The sequence below is a fragment of the Anabas testudineus genome, chromosome 5 (assembly GCF_900324465.2).
Source record: "Anabas testudineus chromosome 5, fAnaTes1.2, whole genome shotgun sequence".
Classification (NCBI taxonomy): domain Eukaryota; kingdom Metazoa; phylum Chordata; class Actinopteri; order Anabantiformes; family Anabantidae; genus Anabas; species Anabas testudineus.
In genome coordinates this window covers 9,306,028-9,331,392 of record NC_046614.1, presented here as the reverse complement: position 1 = coordinate 9,331,392, position 25,365 = coordinate 9,306,028, and the positions used below count along the sequence as shown (strand labels likewise).

Here is a 25,365-nt window from a genome sequence, read left to right as displayed (position 1 = left end):
AATGGAAGGGCCCCTTGCACCCGTGCGGCAAGCAGCACACGCTGCAATGCTTGACGGAAGAGACTGATTAGCAGAAGAGAGGAGGATGCTCTATCTTTTTTTGCTCGCCGCCACAGTCCCTTTTTCTATCACTTTTTTTCACTGTTCACTTGTTTGCAGCTGACCTGCATGTGGATGAGGTAGTGAGAAAGAGGGGGACTGAGAGCAAGAGATAAAGAGGCTATATGGACTGTGCATTAAACAGTCTATCCTGAGCAGCGCCCTGAGCTGGCATCCATCTACCTCCTTCTCTTCCTTCATTTTCCAATCTACCACCCTATTCATCCAAGCCTTCTTTAATGCCCCCTCTCCTTTTGCCTGAATATATTTTCTTTTCACTCTCTTATACCTGTGGCAAATTCCAGTTGGGCTGAAATAAATGGCCACTTAAAAATTGAATTGTGACAGTTCAAATACCATGCCATGCACAAATTGAAACAGTAATATGTCTCATTATTCACATAAGTAAACTTTGTAAGGGTGTAACGTGTCAGATCCTGTCAATCTAAAGCAGAGATTTTAAGGTGATGAGTGCCATTGAACAAGCGTGAATTACAATCTGTGCTTTCATTCTATAGAGATTCTGCAATGTTTTATAGGGCCATATTGATTTTTGTACAGACTCACAAGCAGACACTTGTGCGCATACAATTGCACTGGTATGATGTCTTAATATGAATCAACACAAGGGTAATCAGCCAGAAATAAATAATCGAATAAATAATCCAATGGTAATTGATACAGGATCTGTCCCTAAATCAACGTTTTGTTATGGCTTAGTAACAGTCCCTTCTTTTAGGCTAATAACTGTGTGTATGCATGTCATACACTGGTGTGCAGTGTAGTTAAGGGATGAATGACAAAAACATAGTATTGTGTTTGTCCAAACTCTGCGAATGCTGTTTAAATTCAGCAGAGACAAAGGAGAAAAATCCCTATATGTGTGTGTGTGTTATGATGACAGATATGTCTACATGCATAAGTAATTGTGATATAGTGGCCCATCCACTGCACAAGTTAGCATTTCCACTCTTCCACAAACATACAGGTTCACCCACTCAGAAACATCCCAAGTCAGAAACACCCCTCCAAAACATACCAGTACATCCTCTACACATCCTCTCTCCAAATCCTCTCCTCTCTCTCTTGTTTATTTGTGGATGCCTCTCTAATCTCTTTGCAGTGTACAGGTGGAGTATATCTGTCTTCCTGTGGCAACATACCCTGTGACTCTGTAAACAAGTCTCAGTTTAAAATTCACCTCTTTTAATCCCCTCTTCCCCCCTTTGTCAACTGCTGCTTCTGAAAAAAAAAATTTAATCCGTCTTCGCCCAAGTCTGGAGTGTGAAGCAACTCCTCCCCCCTCCCTCAAGATCCTGACATCGGCCCATCTCAATCCATGGCTGCTGGAGGGTGTTCAGACGAGTGTGCATGCAAGGATCATCTGAACACAAGCATTCACGTACAAACAGATTTTAGTCACACACACACCTGTATGTATGCAAGCTCACACGCATCACACGTGCATGCACACTAATCCCCTTCATAAGCTTTTCCAACACCCCCAAAAGCTTGCTTTCCCCCACTGAGGGTTATCACCCACCGTTTCTGTCTCTCCAAATGGGCTCTTGTCCCCAAGGGTGCAAATGACTGGGAAGAGCTTAGCATGTGTGTGTGCCAGTGATAGTGCTGCCACCTTTCTGGTGGAGCTGAGCTGGGGCTGTTGCTCGGGATCTGTTCTGTAGACGCACATAAAAACATGTTGATGTACACAAAAAACAACACTCCCCAACATTTTGAGTGGATAAGCTAAACCCGCTAGATGAAAAACTAAATTCACTCTTTTTTTCCCACATATTCCCATTTTATTAGTGATACAAGAGACAATATAGGCAGAAAAGTCAAGGTACGACATCCAACCTATAACAATTAGGCTACTCACTGTTCATCTACATGGATAAGATGAGGATGTGCTGTACATGTATTTATTTTTGCAAGAGAATGCAGATTGTATTGTTTTTAAAGGTTGCACTAATCGCACAGAGAATTGTTTTAAGTATGTGTTAATGTTTTACTAAAACATTATACTTGGAAAAAGGCTGGAAAGCAAATGCGGGAAAAGAGCAGATCCCTCACTAGCTTCCCACCATAGCTGTATTGCTAAATGTGTATCTGCTTCCAAGTGGGAGGCACTGCCTGACCCCTTCAAACCTCTGAGATGGAGCCTTGGTGATACATCAATTGTCAGTGAGGAGTTCATTTTACGTTTAAACCTTGCCTTTGCTGCCGTCCTACTCTCCGTGTCCTGCACAATCTGAGGCACCCTTGAGTATAAGCCTCTATGGAGCCTTTATTTTTTTATTTATTTATTTTTTTAATCTTGGCTTGTACACTGATTGTCCCACAAGGCAACAACCGACTTTTAAGTTTCAGCTTAGCTTTCCTCCATTGATTGTACCCACTGAGTCCTTGACCCCGAGGCTAAAGGCTAAGTCGCAAACATGAAGCTAACTTCTTACCACATATTGCCAGGAAGCCAGGCAAAGAATTAGCTAACTCGCCTCTAACAAGAAGTGAGACTATCTCCTATTGTTTATGAAACCATGGCTTAGACCAGGGGGGTCAAACTCATTTGCACAGGGGGCCAAAATCCAAAACACACTTTAGGTCGCGGGCCGTACAGGATAAACTTTTTTTTACATAAACCTTAAATAACTTAGTTATTAATAATAATATTTTGCTCTCTATAAAAATATATCCTGTCTAAATTAACCAAGCTGGAAATAAAGTAAACATTAAAAGAACAAACATTTGAATTTTATATAAAAAATAAACTTAAATTTTAAATATTCCAAAATATTTTGCTCTCCATAAAAATATATCCTGTCAAAATTAAACTATTTCAAAATATGAACATGCTGCATAACAAAACCTGGAAATATAAATAAAATTTGTGCTTTTCAGCAATAACAAATCAAATCATTCAGTCTTTGCTCTTATGTCATTTTATCAGAGCTGCATCTTTTTTTGTCAACAAGTTTGTTTATATTTGTTGTGAGGTTCTGTGTTGTGGAGATTCTCAGGATGGACTGCAGGTTCTCACCAGTGAGACGACTCCTGTGTGCTGTTTTGTTAGTCTTCATCACTGAGAAGAGCTTCTCACTAAGATTTGTGCTACCAAACATAAACAAGGTTCGAGCCCCATGTGGACGGAGCTGGGACATTTCTGCGGGAATGGAGTGAATAAACTTGTACGGGTCCTGCAGTGTCCTACTTTACCTTCAGTCATTACACTGCAGCTCAATCGGCTCCATCTGAATCTGCACAGGTGCAGTTTCCACATCGACGGCAAATGGGTTGAGAAGCAACTCAAAATGATTTTCTTGTTCGTCAAAGTCACCAAAGCTCCGTGAGAACTCAGTTGATCAGCAAAGTGCGTATTTCTGAACACTGTTGTGCCGCCTTGCTTCAACATTACTTGGCATCCTGAGGACCAGCTTCATAATAACTAGCAGCATCATAAACTAGACTTGATTAACGCGGAATGTGTTCTGCAAGGCAGCTAAGCGCTGCATTATGGGATCTGTAGTTTATTGTGTTACCAGCGCTTCATATCGCTGGGCCATTAATAACAATAATATAGAAATGATCACGCGGGCCGGATATAGTTACACGCCGGGCCGGATGTGGCCCGCGGGCCGTGAGTTTGACACATATGGCTTAGACTTTGAAATTAGACAGTTATTGGTATGGTTAATGCTGAGTTGATTAATAAAACATCAGAGCATATGTTCTGAGTTCAGGAACTGTCTTCTATTATGAAAGCACACAATTCTGCGATGAAATATACTTGTTATTCAGTCTTTAGGGTTACATTTGCTACCCCTCACCCCACCGGTCGAGATATGGCATTTGAGTCTGGTCCACACATTGGCAATGGGGAGATTTAGCAGCAACAAGAGTCTAATCCTGAGTCCTGTCCTGCATAATCCAACACAATACAGCCAGGAAACATAACTGGCAGGGGTGTTTGGCATTTCCACGTTGTGAATTACCTTTACAGCTAAAACGGAAAACAAACCCAAAAGAGAAAGGTAAACTGTACTTGGAAAAACTTTTTAATGTTTTTTGTATATATCCAGTTTACATATTTGTAATTGTTTCTGAAGTTATACGTCAACAGTGTTGATTAGGTTTGTTTTTCTTTTCTTTCTTTAAAGAACATGAAAGAATAGTGGGACAGATTATTACTTTGTAGTTAACACTGGCAGATAGGATTAAGGAAAAACATGCCAATGACATTAGTTGAGTCTTGAGGCATGTCTGGATCAGCGTGAAATAATGAGATATGAAAATTACCGGGGGGCACTGGAGGAGGAAAGTGCTAGGGATTGTAAAGGAGGTCTGTGTTTGATCCCATCTTTTTCCCTGCTCAGTCACTTCAATTATCTTGCTCTACTATCACCCTATCTATTGGGAATATAGGGAATAATTAAGAGCGTGAGTGCTTCGTTTATTGGTAAATGGTGATTACTGTACAGTCAAAGTGTTTGAGTGAGAGAGAGATTTGCTCTGTGTTTAGGGAATAATAGTTTTTAAATGTGTGTGTTTTTGGAGGGGAATTTTAGGCTTTATTTGATAGCTTGATAGTAGAGAGGCAGGCAGAAAACACAGGCAGAGAAAGGGTGTGATATGCAGCAAAGGTCCAAATAAAATCAAACTGGGATGCTGTTGTGCCGTGGCATGTGCACTTACCATTTGGTGTGCTCCGAACTTCATCTGTTTTGATGCAAAGCCATCTCACAGAGCTGATGATTTTAAACACATTCTTATTACTGAGGCTTGGAATGCTGCAGACCTGATCTGTTTTCTAAAACTACTTCTACTCTCGACGTCTTCCTGGCCTTGTAAGCGCCTCTGCCCGTGATGCAGTGTAGTTAACACTGTGACCACTGATTACTCCAGTAAAGGTGTGCTTTCTCTGACCCTGCCCTCTAGACTTGAGCTTCAGCTTTGTAGTAATTGCTGTTTAAATGCCACTGTGTCTCGCGTGAAATAAAACATTATGGTGCACTAACAGTCCATCAGCACTCGGATTTGTAAGCAGTGCTGTAAAATTCAAAGGTCACTAATTTAACGAATGTGACATTTCTTATGGCTGCTTTATGCATTTTGGTTTATGATTGGCTCATTAGAGCCTGAATTGAAGCAAAAAAAACAAAACAGTTATAACTGTGGTGGTAACATTATGTAGCTATGCAAGTTATTAAACTCTTAATTATAGGACTTTGATATCTGTTTTAATTTTATGTTTTGTAATGAGGTAATCAGAAAATTGTGTGTTGATAAAAGTTGGAAACAAGTCTCATATGTTTCAAAACAGCCCAGTTTCTATTAAAAATCTAAAGAGCTGTATGATAACTCTGAGTTCATTCTCACCCCACTTTCTCTCTCTGTCTCTTTACCTGCAGAACTTTGACAACTACAAGGAGACGACAGAACAGTACAACCAAGCAGCAAACAAAGCTGAAGCTCATATCCGGTAAATACTGTGAATGAACTTCACTCCACTATTTTCTGTGGAAATAGCCATTCAGCATACTCACTACAGTTGCTCCGTTATTGCCTCATTATTATGTTTTACAAGCATATTACAGGCAGAAACAGACATGATGTCTCGGCACAGCAGATCACAGAGACAAACCAGTTTTGATTAGCAGGAGGCTCAGACAGTTGTCAAAAAGCAGATGTGGGCAGAGACCACTGTGTGAAGCCTGACTGCAGTGTTATGAATGTTGTTAATGTGAACTCAACACCTACTGCATCTGCCTGATAGTCAAAACATCGTTTTCCACACATTGTGATGAGGCTAGGCGATAATTTACTATTATCACATCTCATCTCTCATATAATAGTGTTATGACAAAATTCTCTTATTAGCATGTCAAGGTTCACCATTTCCTAAGTGTGTGATGAGTTAAAAACTTCTGTCTCACTATGGGCATTTCCAATTCTTCTATTTTTAAATTCAGAATTTGAGTCTATAGACACAACTATTATGGCAAACAATATTGAAGTACTGATGCAACAACTGTTGAGGCAGTAGTTTAGCAGCATTCAACCAGTGCTGTTAGGTGGCATCGCACATTATATTCTTTGGCCAATTCACATAGAAAGCGTTATACAGTATACGCATTTTTTCCATCCATCACTTGCCTGAGACCCGAGTCTCGCAGGTTGGGTGAAATTCCATTTTATTAAATGTATCAAGCCACTTTTTTACTCTTCAAGTCTGTTTTTCACATTCAGTGAAGCGTGATCTCCACAGACAGCTGTTTAAATCAGTTTAAAAGCTGCTGCAAACTTGTTACCCATATCGGTAATGATTTATCTGACTCTGTGTGTCACTGAGCTTTCTGGTTTTACTTTCCCTGCCACAGTCATAAACCCTGATTTCTTTCTGTTGAGCCTACACAAAAACTGGGTCTATTTTATCTTGCTTTATTCGTTCTCTGGTGTAAAGAGGCCCTAGATTTTATGTGTAGATTTAAAAAAATATGGGTAGATAAATTATGATATTAACACATTTGCCTTTCTTTTGTGTAACAATGATAGACCTCAAGGTTATCTTTTTTTTTTTTTTTTGGTTATCAGAGTAACCAAACCTTTTAATTGGACCCATTCTGCTGATGGAAACAGCAGGATTTAACCAGAAGCAGAGACATTCCTCTAGGATGGCAGAGTTCAGTCTCACCTGTTGTCAAAAAGCATGTCCATTTCATTCAGCACTGAGCCATTGCCACGATGGCAACACTAGAGTGTGTGGGCCTCGCCAATTTACGCCCCTCTCTAACACCCATTTACACCCCTTTTTGGAAGTGAAGAGCGCCACAAAGTTCCATGAATCCAGTTTTGTCAGAACGCCATTTCCCATTTTCCCATGTGCATGGCAGTGATTATTGCAAAACTGATGAAAGACGACAAATGATGATGGTAATTAATTCAGATCCTTTATATTTTTCTGTTTTTATCTTATGCTCATTCATCACCTTTTGGTTTTCATTAACACTTAAAGGACGTGATTTTCTGCCCTTGCTCTTATGTCTTACTGTGCACTATTATAATGTGATTGCTATCCATCCAGCCATTTACTGCCACTTATACAGTCCTGATCTCCTGTTAAAATAAAAACCTGTAGAAATCCCAGTGTAGGAGCCACCTATTCTGCCTCTGCTGCCAGCAGGGTATCCAAGTCACTCATCTTTCGTGAGCACACAGAACTAAAAAGTGAGGACTCTCTCTGAAGTAATAATTGGTTTGGTATATGGAAAAAAAATTGTGGCTAATGAAATTACTTTTCGTTCTCCACTTCGCTTGCAGTTTTCGCATATAGTTGATTAGTGGTATACCTACTGCTCAAGTCTGTTTTTGTTGATTTCTTCAGTTTGTCTATGAGCAGTCGGAAAATCTTGGCAAAAGCTTCCAATGTTGTTCAGTTCAGGGGTATGAGCTTTTACCTTCTGGAAGACAATTTAGAGTACCTAAGTGCTGACTTAATTGTTTTAAGAATTCATTTGTGCCTCCCTCTTGCTAAATAGTAAAGATACAACATTCTTAGCAGTTAGTCCCTAAAGGGCAGTGCTAAATTGGATAGGTAACTCAATATGTTGTTTACTAAGCAATGATGTGAAGTTGTGCAATATGTTGTTAAGTGGTGAATTATGTTAAGTTGTGCAAATACTATTAAGTGGGTAACAGGATGCTTATATTATGCTGTATGAATATTACTGTTATAATAGTAATATGATTAGAGAAGTATTATTGCAGTTGTGCTGGTTTTAAGTTATGGGCTTACACATGTCAAGATATGCAGTAGTTACGTGTATGCCTCAAGTCATTTTATGCTGCAAGGTATTTATGTTGCCTAATGTCCTGACAATGTATGCCAGCAGCACTAGTAAAGTACTTATACTGTATATTATAGTCTGAACCAGTGCCTTCAAATCTTTGGCTGTCACTCTGGGTTGTTTCTTAACCTCATTGATAGATAGGTGATAGATTTCCCAGAAGGGACATTCAGGTATTGCAGTAGCCATTACACAGAAAAACGCATGCAGATGATAATAGGAATAACACAGAAAAAATACACATCTAACAGAACTAGACAGAAAACAAATTGCACACAGTTAAATCTACAGAACAAAGCAGTCGCCTGCAAACCCCACGGTGAGTGGTTCGATTCCCGGTTCCTCCTGGCTAGTTGCTGAGGTGTCCTTGGACAAGACACCGAAACCCCATAGTGTAGTGCTGACATACTGTCTAGCAGCTGTCCAACCAAAATTTCCCCAAGGGGATCAATAAAGTATTCATTCATTATAACTAAACTTGGACTATTTTCAACATACTGTAAATTGATTAACTATAATTGTCTATAGAATAACAGATGAGGTGATCCTATGAGCTGGTTGCTTTTCAGGATGCACACAATTATAAATTAACAACCTAAATTGGTTACAACTACAAGGTACTTGTTTGAGTTGATAGGTGGAAGTGGAGGTTTTTCTTAGTATTTCAGCTGTAGTTTATCTGTGTTTAACTACTTTTTACATGGGGTGGTTATCTGCTACAATGCTGTGTTTCCATATACAGTACATGCATTTACTGAGTAAATAGTAATTAGAAAACTGTAAAAGAAAGGTTTGCTGTGATTTACTAACAAATTGATCGAAACAGTTTTAGTTTGAAGGTTTATATTGGTTGTACTTCGAATCAGTCCTGTGATGTTAAGTACATGCTATATACCCATCTCTAAAGGCTAAAGGATACACACTGAAGCAAATGTAAAAAATACCATTATTATTATGTAGGCAATTTAGTGGATTCTACAGACTGCAAGAGGAAAAAATAGAGACATGGTCTTTTTGCTAGCTCTACACTGATGGGCAGTGACCTCATCCACAACACTGCCATTCTCATTCACCTGGTACATTGAATTCAACAGCTTTTAATTCTGGCCCAAAATTTTGACCAAATGATTACATTAGCAAGGATTTGCTATTGTCCATAGCTGCATGGAAGAGGTTAGAAGATCAGTTCAGCATGAGTCTGCTGGAATACCATTTTGTCCTGCCACAATGTGTTGCTCATTATTCTTTACGCGTGTGCACACACATAAACACACACTTGCTAACCCGCAAACTTCCACTGCCTTTTCTCTTTCTATCTCTGCCACACATACAGGCACACTTTTGTATTCAGGCAGCTATGTGCTTGTCATGTTCCGTCAGCATTTGGGCAGTGTTTCATTGTGCCATGGTCACACATGTCATTTCACACTACACTGGCCACCCAGTAATTATTCTATTTACCCACTACTGAAAAAAGGGGGGAGGGCTGCACCACAATCCAACATATAAGGTATCTACAGTGTGTCCTTTTCTTCTGTCTTTGTATGAGTCTCTGTCCCTGGATTAGTGTCTGATTCTCTCTCTCTTAGTATCTTTTTGATTCTAAAAAATAATCGATCTCACACACATTATTTCTCTTTCCATAGCATTAACCTTTTTTTGCCTCTTTTTTTTTTTTTACTGTCTTCAGCTTCATTTTCTTGGAACGTCTAGGGACCGGTGCATGCACTAATGCTGCTCAAGCCAAAAACATTTTTGCTGCTCCTATGTGTCAATATTAGGAAGAAACAAAGAACAAACCAACTATATTGTTATATTTTAACAATATTCAAACCTCTAGCTGACAAGCTTGTGTCCGTGTGCTTTTGACTGTATCCGCCATGCTTCATTGATAAACAATAATTCATGCATGAACTGTGTTGTTTCTTGATCGATATACTGACACACATGCTCATGGACAAAAATTCAGTGCACTGGACAGAGCATGTAAGCAGTGTGGAACCCTGAGAATTTACGCTCTTCAGTCACAGTACTGGAGCAGGATATAGGGTGATGCTCCCTTGTTTAAAAAAGAAAAAAAAAAAAAAAAGCCGCTTTGCAATCTGACCAAAATCTTCCTGTTCACGCTCCGCTCACATGCTCTAGCATCGGAGTGAAAGCTGTGTTTTGACATGGAGATCAGCACAGAAATGCTTGGTGTTCATCCTTAAAAGATCTGCTAAGATGTGAGCAGGGATTCATACATCACTCATCAATCTTGTTTTGTCTTTTTTTGTTGTTGTTTGGTTTTTTGGCCCACATTTTGCTGCCCCTGGCAAAGTGCCACTCTAGGCAGTTGCACTACTTATTTTTTTTTTTGTTTGTTTTGGGGGTTAAATATAGATAATATAGTGAATATAAGCCAGGTGAGAAAAAAATTTGGTGTGTGTTAATTATAGTCATCTGGCACAGTTTTGATTATTTTGTCTTCTTCCTATGCATGTTTTATTATTTTATTTTTGCACCTGACTTGTACATTGGCAAATGCTGATAAGGCCATAAGTCACAGAAACATGTTACATTACAACACCTTATATCACATGTACAGTACATACAGATTTAGTGGGAAAGATTATTTCCATATAAGGGTTGCTGATTCAGTGTTCCTTATATTCTGCCACTTTGGCTACTATTTCCTAGTTGTGATTCCAGTACTAGTCCCAAATAGTTGGAGTTTAAGCTAAAAGCTACCTCTCACACATGAGGAGGGTACTTCCCCGATAGCAGGGCAACAAGATGGAAACCCCCTGGGACATAGCCTCTCTTTTTCTAGACTGGACAGGTCATACCGTTTAAAATATTCTCCTTTAGTGGAGACATTGTGAGTGGTAAAACGTTATCTAGTGCCATTTGCTACTTGCCTTGCCCAACTACATGGGGCATTTTAGAGGAGTTAGTTCATCCATTAGCCCTGCCTTCGGATATCAGACAAGTCACGTTCCCCAAAATAACTCACCTAAGAGACCCTCAACATTGTAGCTGAGCTTACCTTAAGATCTAAAAATCCATTAATCCTCTTAAAAAACCTTGTTACTCTCAAAGTGTTTGCAGAGATGGAACCTAAGTGAAGCTCAGGTGGATGTCTATGTGAGAATTCACCATGAAATAACTGCTGACAGTTTGTGGTTAAAAGCCTACTATCATGTGGATTTGTTATATCTACTTTATTCTGTATGTGTGTCTATTCCTGTGTGTGAGTTGAGTGTCCAATTAGTGAAACAGACAGGTAGCATACTGTAAGGATTTCTCTGCCCTCAAAAGTAGACTTTTAGTCATTACTAGAGACAAGGCCTATCTGCACTGTGGTCTAACAAAGATTAACCATTAAGACAGAAGGCTGCAGTCCCTTACACACTCTCCTTTCACTGCTTCTAAAGAGTACAGTATATAAAGTAACACACACACTCTGTAGTTTACTCTGACAGGTCAGATTTACTGGTCTGTGGACTCTGTCACAACAGAGATCATCTTTCCATCCACAAGTCTAACTTTTACAGAACACTGGCTATCTATCTAACAATCCATTATCTAACCTGCTTATCCTCTTAAAGCAGTAGCTCCTTGACTCAAACCGATCTCTCATTGAGCAAATGTAATGAGTTGATGTGAACATGTAAATCAGATTTAGCCTATTTGCCATAACAGTAAAAGAGATACAGGAATGCATTCATTCATTTTTTTCTCTTCTCACATTGATTCTGATACTTGGGGTAATCTGGCATTACAGATTCCCAATTTAATACCCATTGCTCTATATTATAAATAGTGTGGACTGTAAATCGGAGGGAAGGATTACATCACAGCACATTAGTTGCATCTGTTATGGTCAACTGAATCTCTGGGTGAGCCACAGAATGTTGGAACGATGAAGACCTCTTATAGGAACATACAGCATCAACAAATTATGTAATAGTAGAAAGAGAAAAGAGATAATTAATAATTAATGTGATAAAAGTTAGTTTTGCTGCGCAAAAATGCTGTGCTCATGATACACTATTACACACACATTATCATAAATATAAGAGTAGCACTGTGTTTCAAAAGAAAGGTGAAGCTCTTTAAAGGTCCCTAGATCACACAAAACTTGAATTGAAATTGTAAATGATAAAAAAAAAGCCAGCGATAGAAGGTGATATCAGCTAAATGCTCCAAAGTGCATGTCTCACCCCTCATCACCCACAGCTGAAGTCGATTGTCCAACCACAAGTTCTCCTCAGTGAAAAGTTATCAGCAACAAGCTGACATACACAAGCACATGTGCACCTTATCTGTTCCTGAGTGTCAACTGTTTTAATGAAACACGCTCCTTATCCCCTTCCATCTCTCTCTCTGTACAAACTTATTATATTTCCACAAAGTGAGTTTGGTTGGCATCAGTCAGCCACGCTGAGAGTGAATTGTTCCGACTTTTCTATCTTCCTTTAGCTATTCAGCGGTCAGTGAATGAAGGCTCTGTCTGTCTTCAGTTCATGGGTTGTAGGTGTTTTTGATTTCCATTTGAGACAGACTTTGTAAGTGTTTTTATGGAGTAGAAAGACAGGAACTCCAATGTGTTTTTGTAGAGTTGAGCTTAATAATCATTTTTTTTAGGTGTTATTATATTGTAACATTATCTTATGCATTGAGTTGGCTGCATCACTTACCAAAATATAGTATAAATGATTATTATGATGATTATTTTTATGACTGTCAGAATAATAATATCTACTGAATTATGTCCTCAGACAGATCTTATAAACTAAATAAACTAAAATCTTTATAAACTAAATCTGTAGTTCTGACTTGATATGATCCTAAAAGTAATATTTCTGCCTGCTGAAATATAATGTTGTGAATGTTAACCTTATGGCAGTATCATAAAAGCTTTACAAAACCTCTAACAAAACAACATGCATGCTCTGTCATTCCTTTTGATCTCACCCCAGCCACGACATCTTTGATCCTCTCTTCTCTTCCCCTCCACTCAGCGTAATATTAAAAACCAAAAGTACAATGCCATGGCTGATGCTTTAAAGGAGCCCAAATCCTTGTCATCATACATTAATAACCGTTCACACACCACACACACACACACACTGACACAAACAACCGCAACTTGTACATAGAGAGAATAATAAAATGCTACACCCTCACAATCTTTCCTTTTCTTCTTATTGCTTTATTCCCCAGTGTCACACTTTGCAGTGGCATGGAGCTTGAGCTCTCTTCATAAAAACTACACCCTGCCAAGGTGAGACAAAAAAAATAATAATGGGAAACTGTAAGAATATAAACTTAATCTTTCTCCCCCAACTCTGCATGTATTTATTCAAAACCGTCACAAGCACAAAGCAATTGGAGCGTTATTTTGCTTCTTTTCCATGTGCAAGTTAGCTATCAAACTAGCTGGTGCGGCTAATGTTTTTCTAATAAGAGCTCACCTTTAATTTTAACAACGAGGCAGTTTGCGCAGATTAGCAGAGGCAATTTTCTGCTTCAGATTCCATTAATAAAACACCCCTCCTATCAGAAAGTTTCTCTTGTTGAATAGAGAAAAGAATTAGTTTTTTTTTTTTTTTTTTTGCTTGGATTAATACCTTTGGGCTATTGTTGCTCTTATCTCCTACTCTTAGGGAGTAATTCCAGCCAGCTGTCACATTGCAAAGTCAAACATCAACCAGTCGTATCATTTTAATCATGTGATTGAAACTCTTCCCCACAATTTTAGACTAACACAACAAAATCATCTTTGTTTTCAGTGTAGACAAATGTTTTCATGGGATCACCTCAGCAAATCTTCTCTTTTCAATCTTGTGTTGACATAATATAGTTTAGTTACTAGCGTAACCATGGTCCTCTGAAACCTCAGTCAGGTATCTCACAATGGAAAGTCCCGTCTGGCGTGACCAACCACAGATTCTCCACTAAGAGAACCATTTAGCCCTAAACCCGATATCTTATACCAACTCTTCACATGAGTATGTCAAATTGGCCTTTACATGACTGAAACTAGGGCTGTCCACTCTTACATCAACTAGTGAATTATATTGAACCTGATAGCTTCTTATCCGTGTACCAAATGAATAATTGTTAGAGTCAAATATTACGCAACAAATCGTCGCCCTGGGCATTGAATGGCGTGGCACCGCACGATGCAGATAAGGTAAAATACAGATTGTGATGGTTGCCATGGGATACTGTTTGTCCATGCAAACTGCAAGGGTCATTTATCATTTAATATGTCACTGTCACGTTTTCTCACTCAGGTTGCATTCACTTCCCTTTTCATGAATATTCTCTCCTCTGGTGATTTATTTAATCCTGTCGCTCTACCCTCCACTGCACATGCAAACACACGCAGACACACATATTGAGACTGCACAATACACATACTGTACCAGCACAGGGAAATTTCTCCTACAGTCTTCTGGCTATATGGTTTATCTTGGGCAGACACACATGCAGTGCAAAGCACAGTTCACAGATACATGCACACAAATTCGCAAATTTATTGTGCCTGTTTGTTAGTGAAAACAAGGACCACTGAGCTTATTCACATGTGAAGGATGATTCTGTAATTGCTTTGAGGAACGGCGTGAGGGCAGCTCTTTGTGTGTGTGTGTTTGTATGTGCACATGATTCCATATATGAATGTTAGGCGATCAGCTTCTCAACTAATTGTTGCATTGTTGTATCACGTGAAATGAATCCCTGCATTTCCTTATCAAACTTAACCCTAAACCTACCTTATCCTCTCTGTCTGTTGCTTTTTACAGTGCAATGCTGTTTCCATAGTGAAACAGCACTGCAGGATAATATCATGATATAAAGATGTTTCTAGAAGCAGACAGAGGTAGAGGATCCCTGCTCTTTTCCCGTCTTTTCAAGTACACATGAAACTTAATTGTTGAGTGCAAAAGCTCTAGCTGATTTAGTAATACCCATTCAAGTGTCATACTTTTTAAATATGTTGGCAAAGTTGATGTTGAACGTTTGTGTTTGGCAAGGAAAGCAGCAACTGAGAAAACATTTAAAAAGAAGTATCAAAAATAGTCATGAATAAGATGAGAATAATGCTTTAGATGCTCCGGAATAAAGGATTTTTCAACATGTACAATTACATGACAGCTGGACAGATTCCATCTTTGACTAAAGATCATGTGATAAAATAGAACGACCAGCTAATACTGTAATTGAGAATAGACTATTTAACAATTATATTGTGTAATGTCATTCTTAACTTTTTGTCTATAATGTTCAGCTGTAGTGGACAGTGTGTACATGTGGAAGGTGTGATGCAGCACTGAGAATGATACGTTGTGTCTCTCGCCGTGTTTACATACGTGTGTGTTCATCTCCACATCCCAATCCTCCCAGTTACGACTTCTGTCACAACAGCAGGTAAATTACCACAAGCAGCAGAGCACTCAAGGATTACTCTCATGTAGGATTAGCATGCAGTACCTGTATGTGTGCATGTGCACAAATGTGTGTATATTTGTGGGTGTGGTTGTGATTGTGTGCTTCTGCCTCCACACATGTACAGTTTGTGTGTGTAAGACAAAAAGAAAAGAGAAAGTTTGACTTTAACTCCTAAGCTGCTTTGTCTATGCATAATTCATCTCTCTCCACAGGCTGCACTTGAAGCCTTTGGCACTATCTTAGCTGCTCCAGCTCCTGCAACTAAAACAAACCTCAAACAGTGTCAAGTGTTTGTATTTTCTTTTCCTTGTCGTAAGATTTAATGACACAAACCAGAAGTGGTTAGTGATGTGTTTCTGCAGTTTCATTATAAGCCTAACTCTATGGAGTCTGCAATGTTTATTCACATGTACCTTGTCCCTAATCTTGATTTAATGAAGCCAGTTTTTAATTTTATTTCTTTGTTAATTACATAAACCTGATGTTGGAATTTCAGTTTGGCAGTCATGGTTAATTTGTTGTCTCAAGAAGCAAAACAACTGCTCAATGATAGTCTTTTCTATTATTGAAAGAAACTGAAATTATGCAAAATGTATTGCAGCTTCACATAAGCTAATATTATTTTGAGATAGAATAATTGCCATATTTTACAGCTTTACAATGCTTTGCCAAACATTAATGGAAACATCAGTTTTGTGGCTGTTTATAACCTGTCTGATCATTTCAACAGATCTGATTCTAGATGACATCATGCTGAGGATATTTCTTCCCTCTGCCATGTCGCTGTATTTTATTTTTCAAACTGTTTTAATTTTTCACGTTTAGCAGTAAAGTTCTAAAACTTTTACCTGTTATTGGTAGTAATATAAGAAAAAAATAGTATTTCTCAAAATCTAATTATAAGTCAACAGCAAATGCTATCAATGTTTTTTTTGTTTGGATTTTGTCAGCACTGAATAATTGATGCAGCACTACTGATTGTGAGTTGATACAAAACTACTGCTTTACGTCTGAAAATGTAAGGCTCTGTTAAAACAAGCAATCAAATGAGCAATAACAGGATGATTGTAGCCAAGAAATTTGAGCAGATTATGGATATTTTCAGTTGGTAGTGCTGTGTTATAATCACACTAAGCCTCAGATCTACCCTCTGTTTCTAGGCCCCGGCAGACTGTGTCTGTGTGCACTGAACTGCAGGCCAAAGTGCTCCAGTGCTACAGAGAAAATCCACAGCAGACCCTGTACTGCTCCAGCCTGGCTAAACAGTATATGACCTGTGTCCAGCAAGCTAAGAAGGTAGGCAGAGGTTACATACTCTGTGGGTATGTGGGAGCATGAAAGAAAAAAATATTTTTCTCTTTTTTATGTGGTTGTATTAGGGTGTGTGTGACAGGTAACAGCGTGCCTTTCTACTTTCATATTCCCACATTTATTGTCCCATTATTTCATCAGTTCTTCATCACTTCTTGCTCATTTGTTTTGAGTGTCATACTTGGCCAAAGCACATTAAGCCCTTTTCTTTCTTTTTTTTTCTTATTTTGCTTTCAGTGTTTTTTAAAAAGACAGAATAGTAGTAGTTAATTAGTCAGACCTGTATGGAGCTTGACAGTGACACTGACAGTGGAACCCAAAGGTTTCAATCCTTCTGCCAAATCAGTTAACTTCTGAGAATTGTAATCTGCATGTTGCTTACTTTGACACTTCAAATAGAAGGCTAAATCAATGAGGCATGCTTATTGAGCGGATTTATAAGTCAGCAGGCGTACACTGTGTTTTGGAACTTTCTGATAGGAAGATTACACTGTTATTAGTGTATTAAAATCAGTTTTGCCATTCAGTGCTTTGAAATGTATTCTCCTTTCTGCTGATGCTTTTGCAAATAGTGCTCAGACCCTACGCTTATCTACAAAGTGCTTATTTTACCCAATTTCTCCATCAAAAAACAATAATGAATGGGGCAATTTGCACATTATTATCATGACAAAACGCACTGATATGGCTCCAAAGTAGATAAAAAGCACAAAACAACAATTGGTGATTTTGGCAGTTTAAATGGTCGATAAAAGCAAGGCGAAGGCTCACAATAAAAGCAATCAGTCTTTTTAAACTGGTTCAAAAGATCCATTTGCCAGTGGGATTGTACTCTTTGGGGGGAAAAATTGTGTGCCTGTATATGGATTCAGTTTTGCGTGAACATTGGTTGTAAAAATTCAGATTGGGAGTGTTTATATTTAAAAGAATGGAAAGTAATGCAGTGTAAACAGAAGCTGTTTTTCTCTTCTTTGTAAAAAAAAAAAAAAGAAGGCACTTGTTTAATTCAGATTCAATCAAGCATATCCTTGACAGTGTGTGAATGAGTTAGACATAGAGCAAGTGTTACGCTGAAGAGAGTAAAAGATTGTGAGTAAAAGGTAAAACTAAAAGACTTCAGTCTATTTTAAACATAACATGTCCTGAAAACCAGACCTTACTTTGACGTTGCACTAACTTCAGAAGGGAATTGTGAAGTTTTTCTTGGTGTAGGAAAGTAGTTTTGACTGTTGTTGATAAATTAGGGCTTTGTGTAATTCAGACTATAGTTTATTTTTGACAATTTACTGCTCTGTCTGTATTAGTGGAGAGCTATACTCATATATTAAATATAGTTTTCAAAACTCCTACATTTCTAAAAGTGTTCTCACATCGCTGAAGAAGTAAATTCATTTTATTGCTAAATTTTTTATGTCTAACCTTTCTTTAGTGGGATAATCTAACAGAGATTAAATCTTGCTTTTCAAGAGTGACCTACACTACTCTTTTGAAGATAGTGGAATTTTCACGTTGACCTTTAAGACTTCTGAAGAGCTCAGTCCCAAGCTGAAATTTAAAGAGGCGTATAAATGTTCCTAGATTTTAGATACCAATGTATAAATGTAAAAACATCATATTTAAGTATCCTATCAAACTACCTGCTGCACATCCATTAAAACTAATTTTTCCCATTATCGGGCCATCTCTTGTCTATTAGCTGCTCACTCTTCTTCCATCCATCTTTCATGCTTCTGTCACTGATGCATTTCTTCTCCTCCACTTCCCATTGTTGTGCATTCTACATTAAAGCCCCTTTCACCACTTCATTACATATTTTGTCACATCAACCAGTGCATTAACTCTGATCCACACTGCTGGCCATGGAGTTCTGTTAAATCTTGGCAAGGTTTTAGTAAAACGTATGGTGCTATCCCTCACATTCTTATACACATTTCATACAAGTTAAAATGTGCAATTTTGCTAAATATTTGACAGCTAATTATGGCATTCCAATGTAGTTTTGGAGCTAAACATAATGCCCATATTTTAAAATTCAGTGTGACCTAAACTTAGAAGAAGTAGAATATGATATGCAATGACCATCACAAATTACTGTCCATAAATCCACTTAAATATTAAATAAATGAAAGTTCTGGTGTACAGGTTATTCCAGACTAAAATCATTCCATCCTCTCTTCTGTACCACAGTTATCTAATAATAATTTTATGTAGCACCATGGATACATTGCAAACAGGAAAAGCTCATTGCTAATTCAAAATATTTTTTATGTAATTTTGCCAAAATTTAAAACAAAACTAATATTGACTAAAAAAAAACATAAGACTCAAGTTGAAGCCTGCATCACAACTTACAGTCACAAGAAAAAGTATGTGAACCTTATGGAAAAAAAAAAACATTCTAATCTTTTATGTCTTCATAATAATAACATCCAAAAAGCTAACTTGAGTCAGGTGCTAACATACCTGGAGTCCTGTTAAAGAAAATAGTTTGTAGGTGTGGACTAGAGCTGTCTTGACACAGCCACTCCAACTTTTTGAGTTTGCTCCGCACAAGAAGAATATGCTTATGTGAGCCAGACACATGGGGGGGGGGGGGGTGTCAACCAGTTATTAATTCCTAAGTGTTGACATACTTTTTCCACTAGCACTATGAGGTTTTTATGTTATTATTTTAGGCACATTATATTTGTTAATATTCTTGACTTGGATAAAAATCAGATCACATTTTATGACAAATTAATGTAGAAAATGACAAAATTCCAAAAGGTTCACATACTTTTTCTTGCCACTGTAGTTGAGGGGAGTAGTCTCAATTTCTGAGTGAGTGCCAGTCTGACATCTACATCTTGAAAACTTTACACCTACACTTAAAATGTGTAAAAACGTGATAAACATGTAAAGCATATTTTACAACAAAAATAAAGTTTTTAAGAATAAGAAAGAGTTTGGAGACGAGTAGAGCTGCCACTGGAGCTCCAAATCAGTCAATCTTAATGAAAAGAAATGAGTGGGCTGGCTCAAGCCCCCTCTGGACACACAGGCAGCTGTCCAGTCTGCACGTCTATAAATGTATCTGACAGAGCCAGCAGCTTGGCAGAGTGGAGGACTTGGACGAGAGTTCAGCTAGGAAAGTTTCAGTATTGCTGCAGGTGGTTAAGGGTCAACAGGGAGCAACATGCACTGCCGATTTAGTCATGAGAGACACCACTGGATCGCATTTCATTATGAAATATAATGTTCTCTAGACCTCAGAGGACGCATTCTATTAAAGATGAGGCTTTTAATAATGGAAGTTTTACCATTTTCTGACTGGGCGTCTGTGTGCTTGTATTGAAAATAAAGCAGAAGGTTTCATTATTTATTGATGCTGATTTGTTGGAATTAAAAGATATTTGAAAAGAAAATTATTGTGTCATCAGAAAGTAAACAGTTTAACAATTAAATGTCTTAAGATAACATCTTGTTTAGAATTAAAAGTCTTTGAATTTTATAACAATACTATGGGCTGACATAAATGACCTTTGTAATGTAGCAATTTTAAAAGAACTTCTCTTCTACATTTAAGGACGACAATAGTGCACCAAAATATTTTTATATTCCCTCTTTTTACAAAGGGAAAGAGGTCAGTTTTGTTTAAACTAACAAGCAAAATAGGATGGCTGTTAGTGAGCAGATAAAGTGACTAGTGATTTAGAAAAGACTTGCAACACTTGAATACAGTCATTTTTCTGCTTTGTACAATAATAACATGACTATTCAACAGACAGCAAAGCTTTTAGCCTGGCGAAAACCTCATGACAGCTTAAAAGGTCTGTTCTTTTGTTATCAGCATGTCCTTGTAAGGATTTTCTCAAGCAGATGTATTCTTCTCTGTGATTAAGGGGAGAATGCAGTATTTTTCTTCCAAAATTAATCTTTGTCTAAAATTGATACTTTATGGTTCATGGATTTCTTGAATGTAGTTACAGTCCAGACGGAAAGTATTTGGAGAGGTGCTTATTTGTTGTTCTCCCAACTTTGTGCTTCAGCACATTCAACTTGAAATAAAATAATGAAAAGCTTATAGCCAAGTGCATAATGGGAGCAGGTTTGCTTAAATAAAAGGCTGTGTGGAAGATATAGCCCTTTTAGCAAACTGTGTGCAAACTTTAGAGGTCATCATATTTAATATTTTGCGCACACTTATATGCTGTCGACACCAGCAGATGCTTCCCTGGTGGTTTTCTTGCAAGCCTTCACTGCAGCCACATTTAGTTCTTGTGTGTTTTGAGGAGTCTTCAGTAAGTTGTGGTGAATCTTCTGAGGTTAGGGTAATTAAACCTTGTTTTGATCGGTGAGGACCTATGTATGTTTACAACATTTTTTACTCTTCCTGCAGTAGGATAGGTTGATATAGCCTCGAAATTATATCATTCTGCCCTCTTGACACTACTGTGCAGAATCTGGTTGCAAATTCACAAAAGCAAGATGGCAGCTTCCGAAAAAGTTATTCGGTGGCTTTAATTTCACATTGTGGGAAAAGGCATGAATGCATTGTGACATCTCAAGCACGGTTCTTTTGATTCTGTAATTCATACATGTGATACCCTGTGACTGTTTTCTTTATAATTATACACGATGAAGCACAGAGCCCGAAAAACAAATTTTAAAACTACAATATACAATTTAACACCTGAACTTTACTACCTCACCTTTTCACTTTCTATCTCTTCTGCTTGAAGTCCATCCAACTTACTATCTACAGTGGCACAGCCTTCCTTATATGACTCTCTAAAGTTCTCTTATGTTTTATCATTCGTGCATGCACACGTATTCTGCTCTCTGCCATCCCCATTACATATTGTATCACCGGTGAAATTGCGAGAATCTTCACTTCACAGAATCATCTGTGAACTAAACCAACCAGGATGATACGTGTCACACTTGGAACTGTGAACATTTTCCTCATTTTGTTAAACTTTGAGAGAAACGAGACTGATAAAAGAATGTTGTGTTATTCTATCGATTATTTTACTCAGAAAATATCATATAAAGTAAAATGAATCAAATTTGAAATAAATTTGGTTAATTTCTATAATCTTTCTCTCTTTTTGTCCGAGATGTTGACAGCCATTACTCCTTTTGCTTTTACCATATTTTTTTAACTGTAACCAGTTCCGAAGATAGACCACATACCAATAGAAGTGGTGGGATAAAATGACTGGAGTCCAGCATTCGCAGGGCCATTTTTACATGTGAAACCCACATGTCATCCCCATGGTGGTACAGTACCTGGAAATGATCAGCTACTTAACTTAGTCACCTCTGAAGGTGTGGGCGGGTCCTGGGCATTCTGTCTAAGGGGGCCTAGTCGACCTGAGCTCATTCTATATTTGCCTGTCTTTATTAGCTTTGTATTTCTTAACTGGTGACCTCATTATAACACATTGAAATTGTGACATCATCTGTGAGCTAAAACAACTGGATGCATTTTAGAACATGTACTTTGACTTGAGTAAAAATTGAATTGAAGTGGTATACCTGCTAATAGTGAAGTATGTTTTCACACAGCTACCTGCAGTTTTTCTTGAGAATTGACCTTGTGTACTTATACAACCCCTGTTAAAGACAGACTATTTCTCAGGATATGACCTTGCACTTCCTCTTTACTATTGCTCCCCTGTCCCTCACCTGTCAGTGTCTTTGATCATGGGCAATTGTCATGCATATGGAACCTTATGTGTGTGGGATACAGAGTAAATGTCAGCTCACCAAGGCCCTTTCTTATCATGAAGCCTTGTGGAGATATGTCTCTTTTTGATGTGACGTTAGACAGTATCTTATGTATTGTCACTATATGGTCATTATCATTGGAAGTGTTTATACCCACCGTGTGTTTGTGTCCTTGTTGTGTGATTGCAGAAGTGTAAGCCCATGAAAGGTTTGTGAGTCCACCTTTTACGTCTCAACACTGTCACTTTTTCTCAAACATTCTCAAAGTCACATTCAAGAACAAACAGTTCTCAAACCAACACTAACTGTAAGTGTCACCACCACCACTCGCCCTCCTCCGCAATACTTCACAGTTCTAGTGCCAGCACCATCAGCAGGGGCCAACAGCATCAGAGCAACACTTGCCACTGTATCCTACACACTGTGCTTAACCCACTTGATCCCGCAGCTGGTCTCCTGAACACAGTATTTATCTACCCTGATGTGTTAGCGTGTTCTGGCCTGAGATGCTTGGTTAAGTGCTACTTTTTTTCTGCCTTGATTATGGAGGCTTATAGAACATTGCTATAACAATAAAATATGTAGAACAGGTGATTTGTAGACGCATGTGTGGTGGTACTTGTAAAGGCAATCAGAAATCTGTCTCAATTCTACCTTTCAACAAGTGCAGTTACACACACCTGTATTAAGTAGCTGTAGGCCTACATCTGTGGCTAAAATTGAATGCCAGTAGTCTTTGCCAGACTTAATGATGTTGTACACATTAGTAAGTAAGAAGAGAGACAAGTGAGGAAGAAGGAAACACTGCTAAAAACAGGATCCACACAGCTAGCCGTAAAGCTACAGTATATAATTTTAATTTAATTGAAATGGGCTCCAAAAAGACTTAAAAAAAGAAACTAATGTTGGTTGTGTGTGTGTGTGTGTTAGAAAATATCCAGGAATTAGGAGTGCGTAGGTTTGCAGATGGATCCTGCTACATTTAAGTGCTGTTATTTTTCCTCTCTTAATGTCACCTTCATCAGTTGTGCTGTGTGTGTTGCCTATCTGTGCATGTGTACATCTGAGCATCTTGTGTATCTGTGCAGAGCTATTCCCCTTTTTCAAAACATTGTAGTTGACATTTTCCACACTAGCCACTTTCAATCACACACTTATTCAGGTTTCAAAATTTTTGCAAGGAGTCGTCCTTTTCTAAATGTAGTGCCAGCAGCATCTTAAGCACCTCTCAGACAACATTCACTCCTAACAAGATGTTTAGATCTCCACTGCCCATGAATAAGAACTGAATAATGTTAGTAATAGCAGACAATTTTATGCTGCTATTTCCTCTACTGCAGGACTCACAAATCCTCCCCCCACCCAAAAAAAAACAGGGCATCGTATTTTAAACCTGCTCATTTTGTCTAGATGAAAAAGTTGATTGATGGGAAGTGGAGAAATTCTGCCATTTCTAGCTGAAAAGAGGAAAAATGAGGGATAACTCTTTGTAGCAGGGATGAAAGTGGAGGAATAGAAAGTGTCTGTCAGTGAGGATATGGAAAAAAGCAATGAAAAACAGGAAAACGTGGGAAAAGAGGCTTAGGAGTGCCTGTCAGGGAGGTATGGTAATAGAAAACTGGAAGAGGAAGATACAGTAGGAATGTGTGGATGATGGAAGGAACGGAGAGAGGATGAATAAATATAAGTAGAGAGATGCTGTCAGTGGAACGGATGAGTATGGCAATAAGGAAGAAGAAAGAAGAGATGAGTAAGTGTTGTCAGTCACTGCTGTGTGAGAAACAGACAAAAAAGTCTGATTTTAGGATTGTAAAATGGAATGAAATGAGGAAAATGTGCTGTGTTTGCGCGCGGGTCTGTGTGTGTGTGTGTGTGTAGCTATCAGTAGTAGCAGGTGGTGATCCCCTCTGTGAGCCTTGCCCTGACGGCGAACTCTAATCTGATAACTGAGCCACTCTGTTCAGCAGAAATCCGGTACTGCAGTACAAACACACACACTTATATATATATATAAATATACTGTATATACACTGCCTGTCCCAAAATAAAAGTCACCACCTGCATTTTACTAAGCAAATAGATAGGAGCCTCCCATTGGATAATTACTGAATGGATGATTATTATTCTGCTGGCAACAAGTTATTTAATAAACTGATAATAACTGATGCAGTTAGAGTTAACTAAGTTAACAACCATGTCAGAAGACACATCCTGTCGTCGTGGAAAAGATGTTAATCTGTTTCAGAAGGGTCAAATTATTGGCATGAATCAAACAAAGAAAACATCTAAGGAGATTGGTGAAACTACTAAAACTGGGTTAAGAACTGTCCAATGGAACAATGCCATGTGGTCTGATGAGCCCAGATTTACCCTGTTCCAGAGTGATGGGCGCATCAGGGTTAGAAGAGAGGCAGGTGAAGTGATGCACTCATCATGCCTAGTGTCTACTGTGAGAATCTTTGGGATGGGCTGGAGAAGACTTTTTGCAGTGATCCGACTCTCCCTTCATCAAAACAAGATCATGGGAAAAAAATTAATGCAACTCTGCTACGGTGAATGCATGCTGTAATCAAAGCTAAAGGAGGTCCAACGAAATATTAGAGTGTGTGACTTTTTTGGACAGGCAGAGTCCATCGACAGTCTCTCTCTCTCTCTCTCTCTCTCTCTTTCTCTCTTTCAAGTCTGTATAACACTCCATCAGCATCCTGCTAAATATCTCTTTCATGCTGCTACATTCCACTCACCGTCTCTGTAACCTGTGATTGATTCCCTCCTTCCAGGTTTTTACCTGCCATATGTCTTCCTTAATTTAGGGTAGGATGAGGCAGTGAATATATAAATGCAAACAGAGTACTTTTACATTTGTATGCATAAAACTACACATAGACCCAAACAGCTGTATATTACAGTCTGCCTGTTACTAATATCTACTAACATATCTTACTTGAGAATAATA

At 38.3% G+C, this 25,365-nt stretch overlaps 1 protein-coding gene across 2 annotated transcripts in view; it reads left to right on the top strand.

Annotated features, from left to right (window-relative positions):
- The window catches only part of LOC113154749 (MICOS complex subunit mic25a-like), a 48,202-nt gene that overhangs the window by 18,244 nt on the left and 4,593 nt on the right, over nt 1-25,365 (top strand). The window contains exons 6-7 of one of the 2 annotated variants that reach the window (XM_026349107.1): nt 5,511-5,581; nt 16,547-16,682. In XM_026349107.1, coding sequence (XP_026204892.1) covers nt 5,511-5,581; nt 16,547-16,682 — 207 coding nt within the window. The remainder of the gene's footprint in view (nt 1-5,510; nt 5,582-16,546; nt 16,683-25,365) is intronic. The other variant, XM_026349109.1, reaches the window with a different exon arrangement.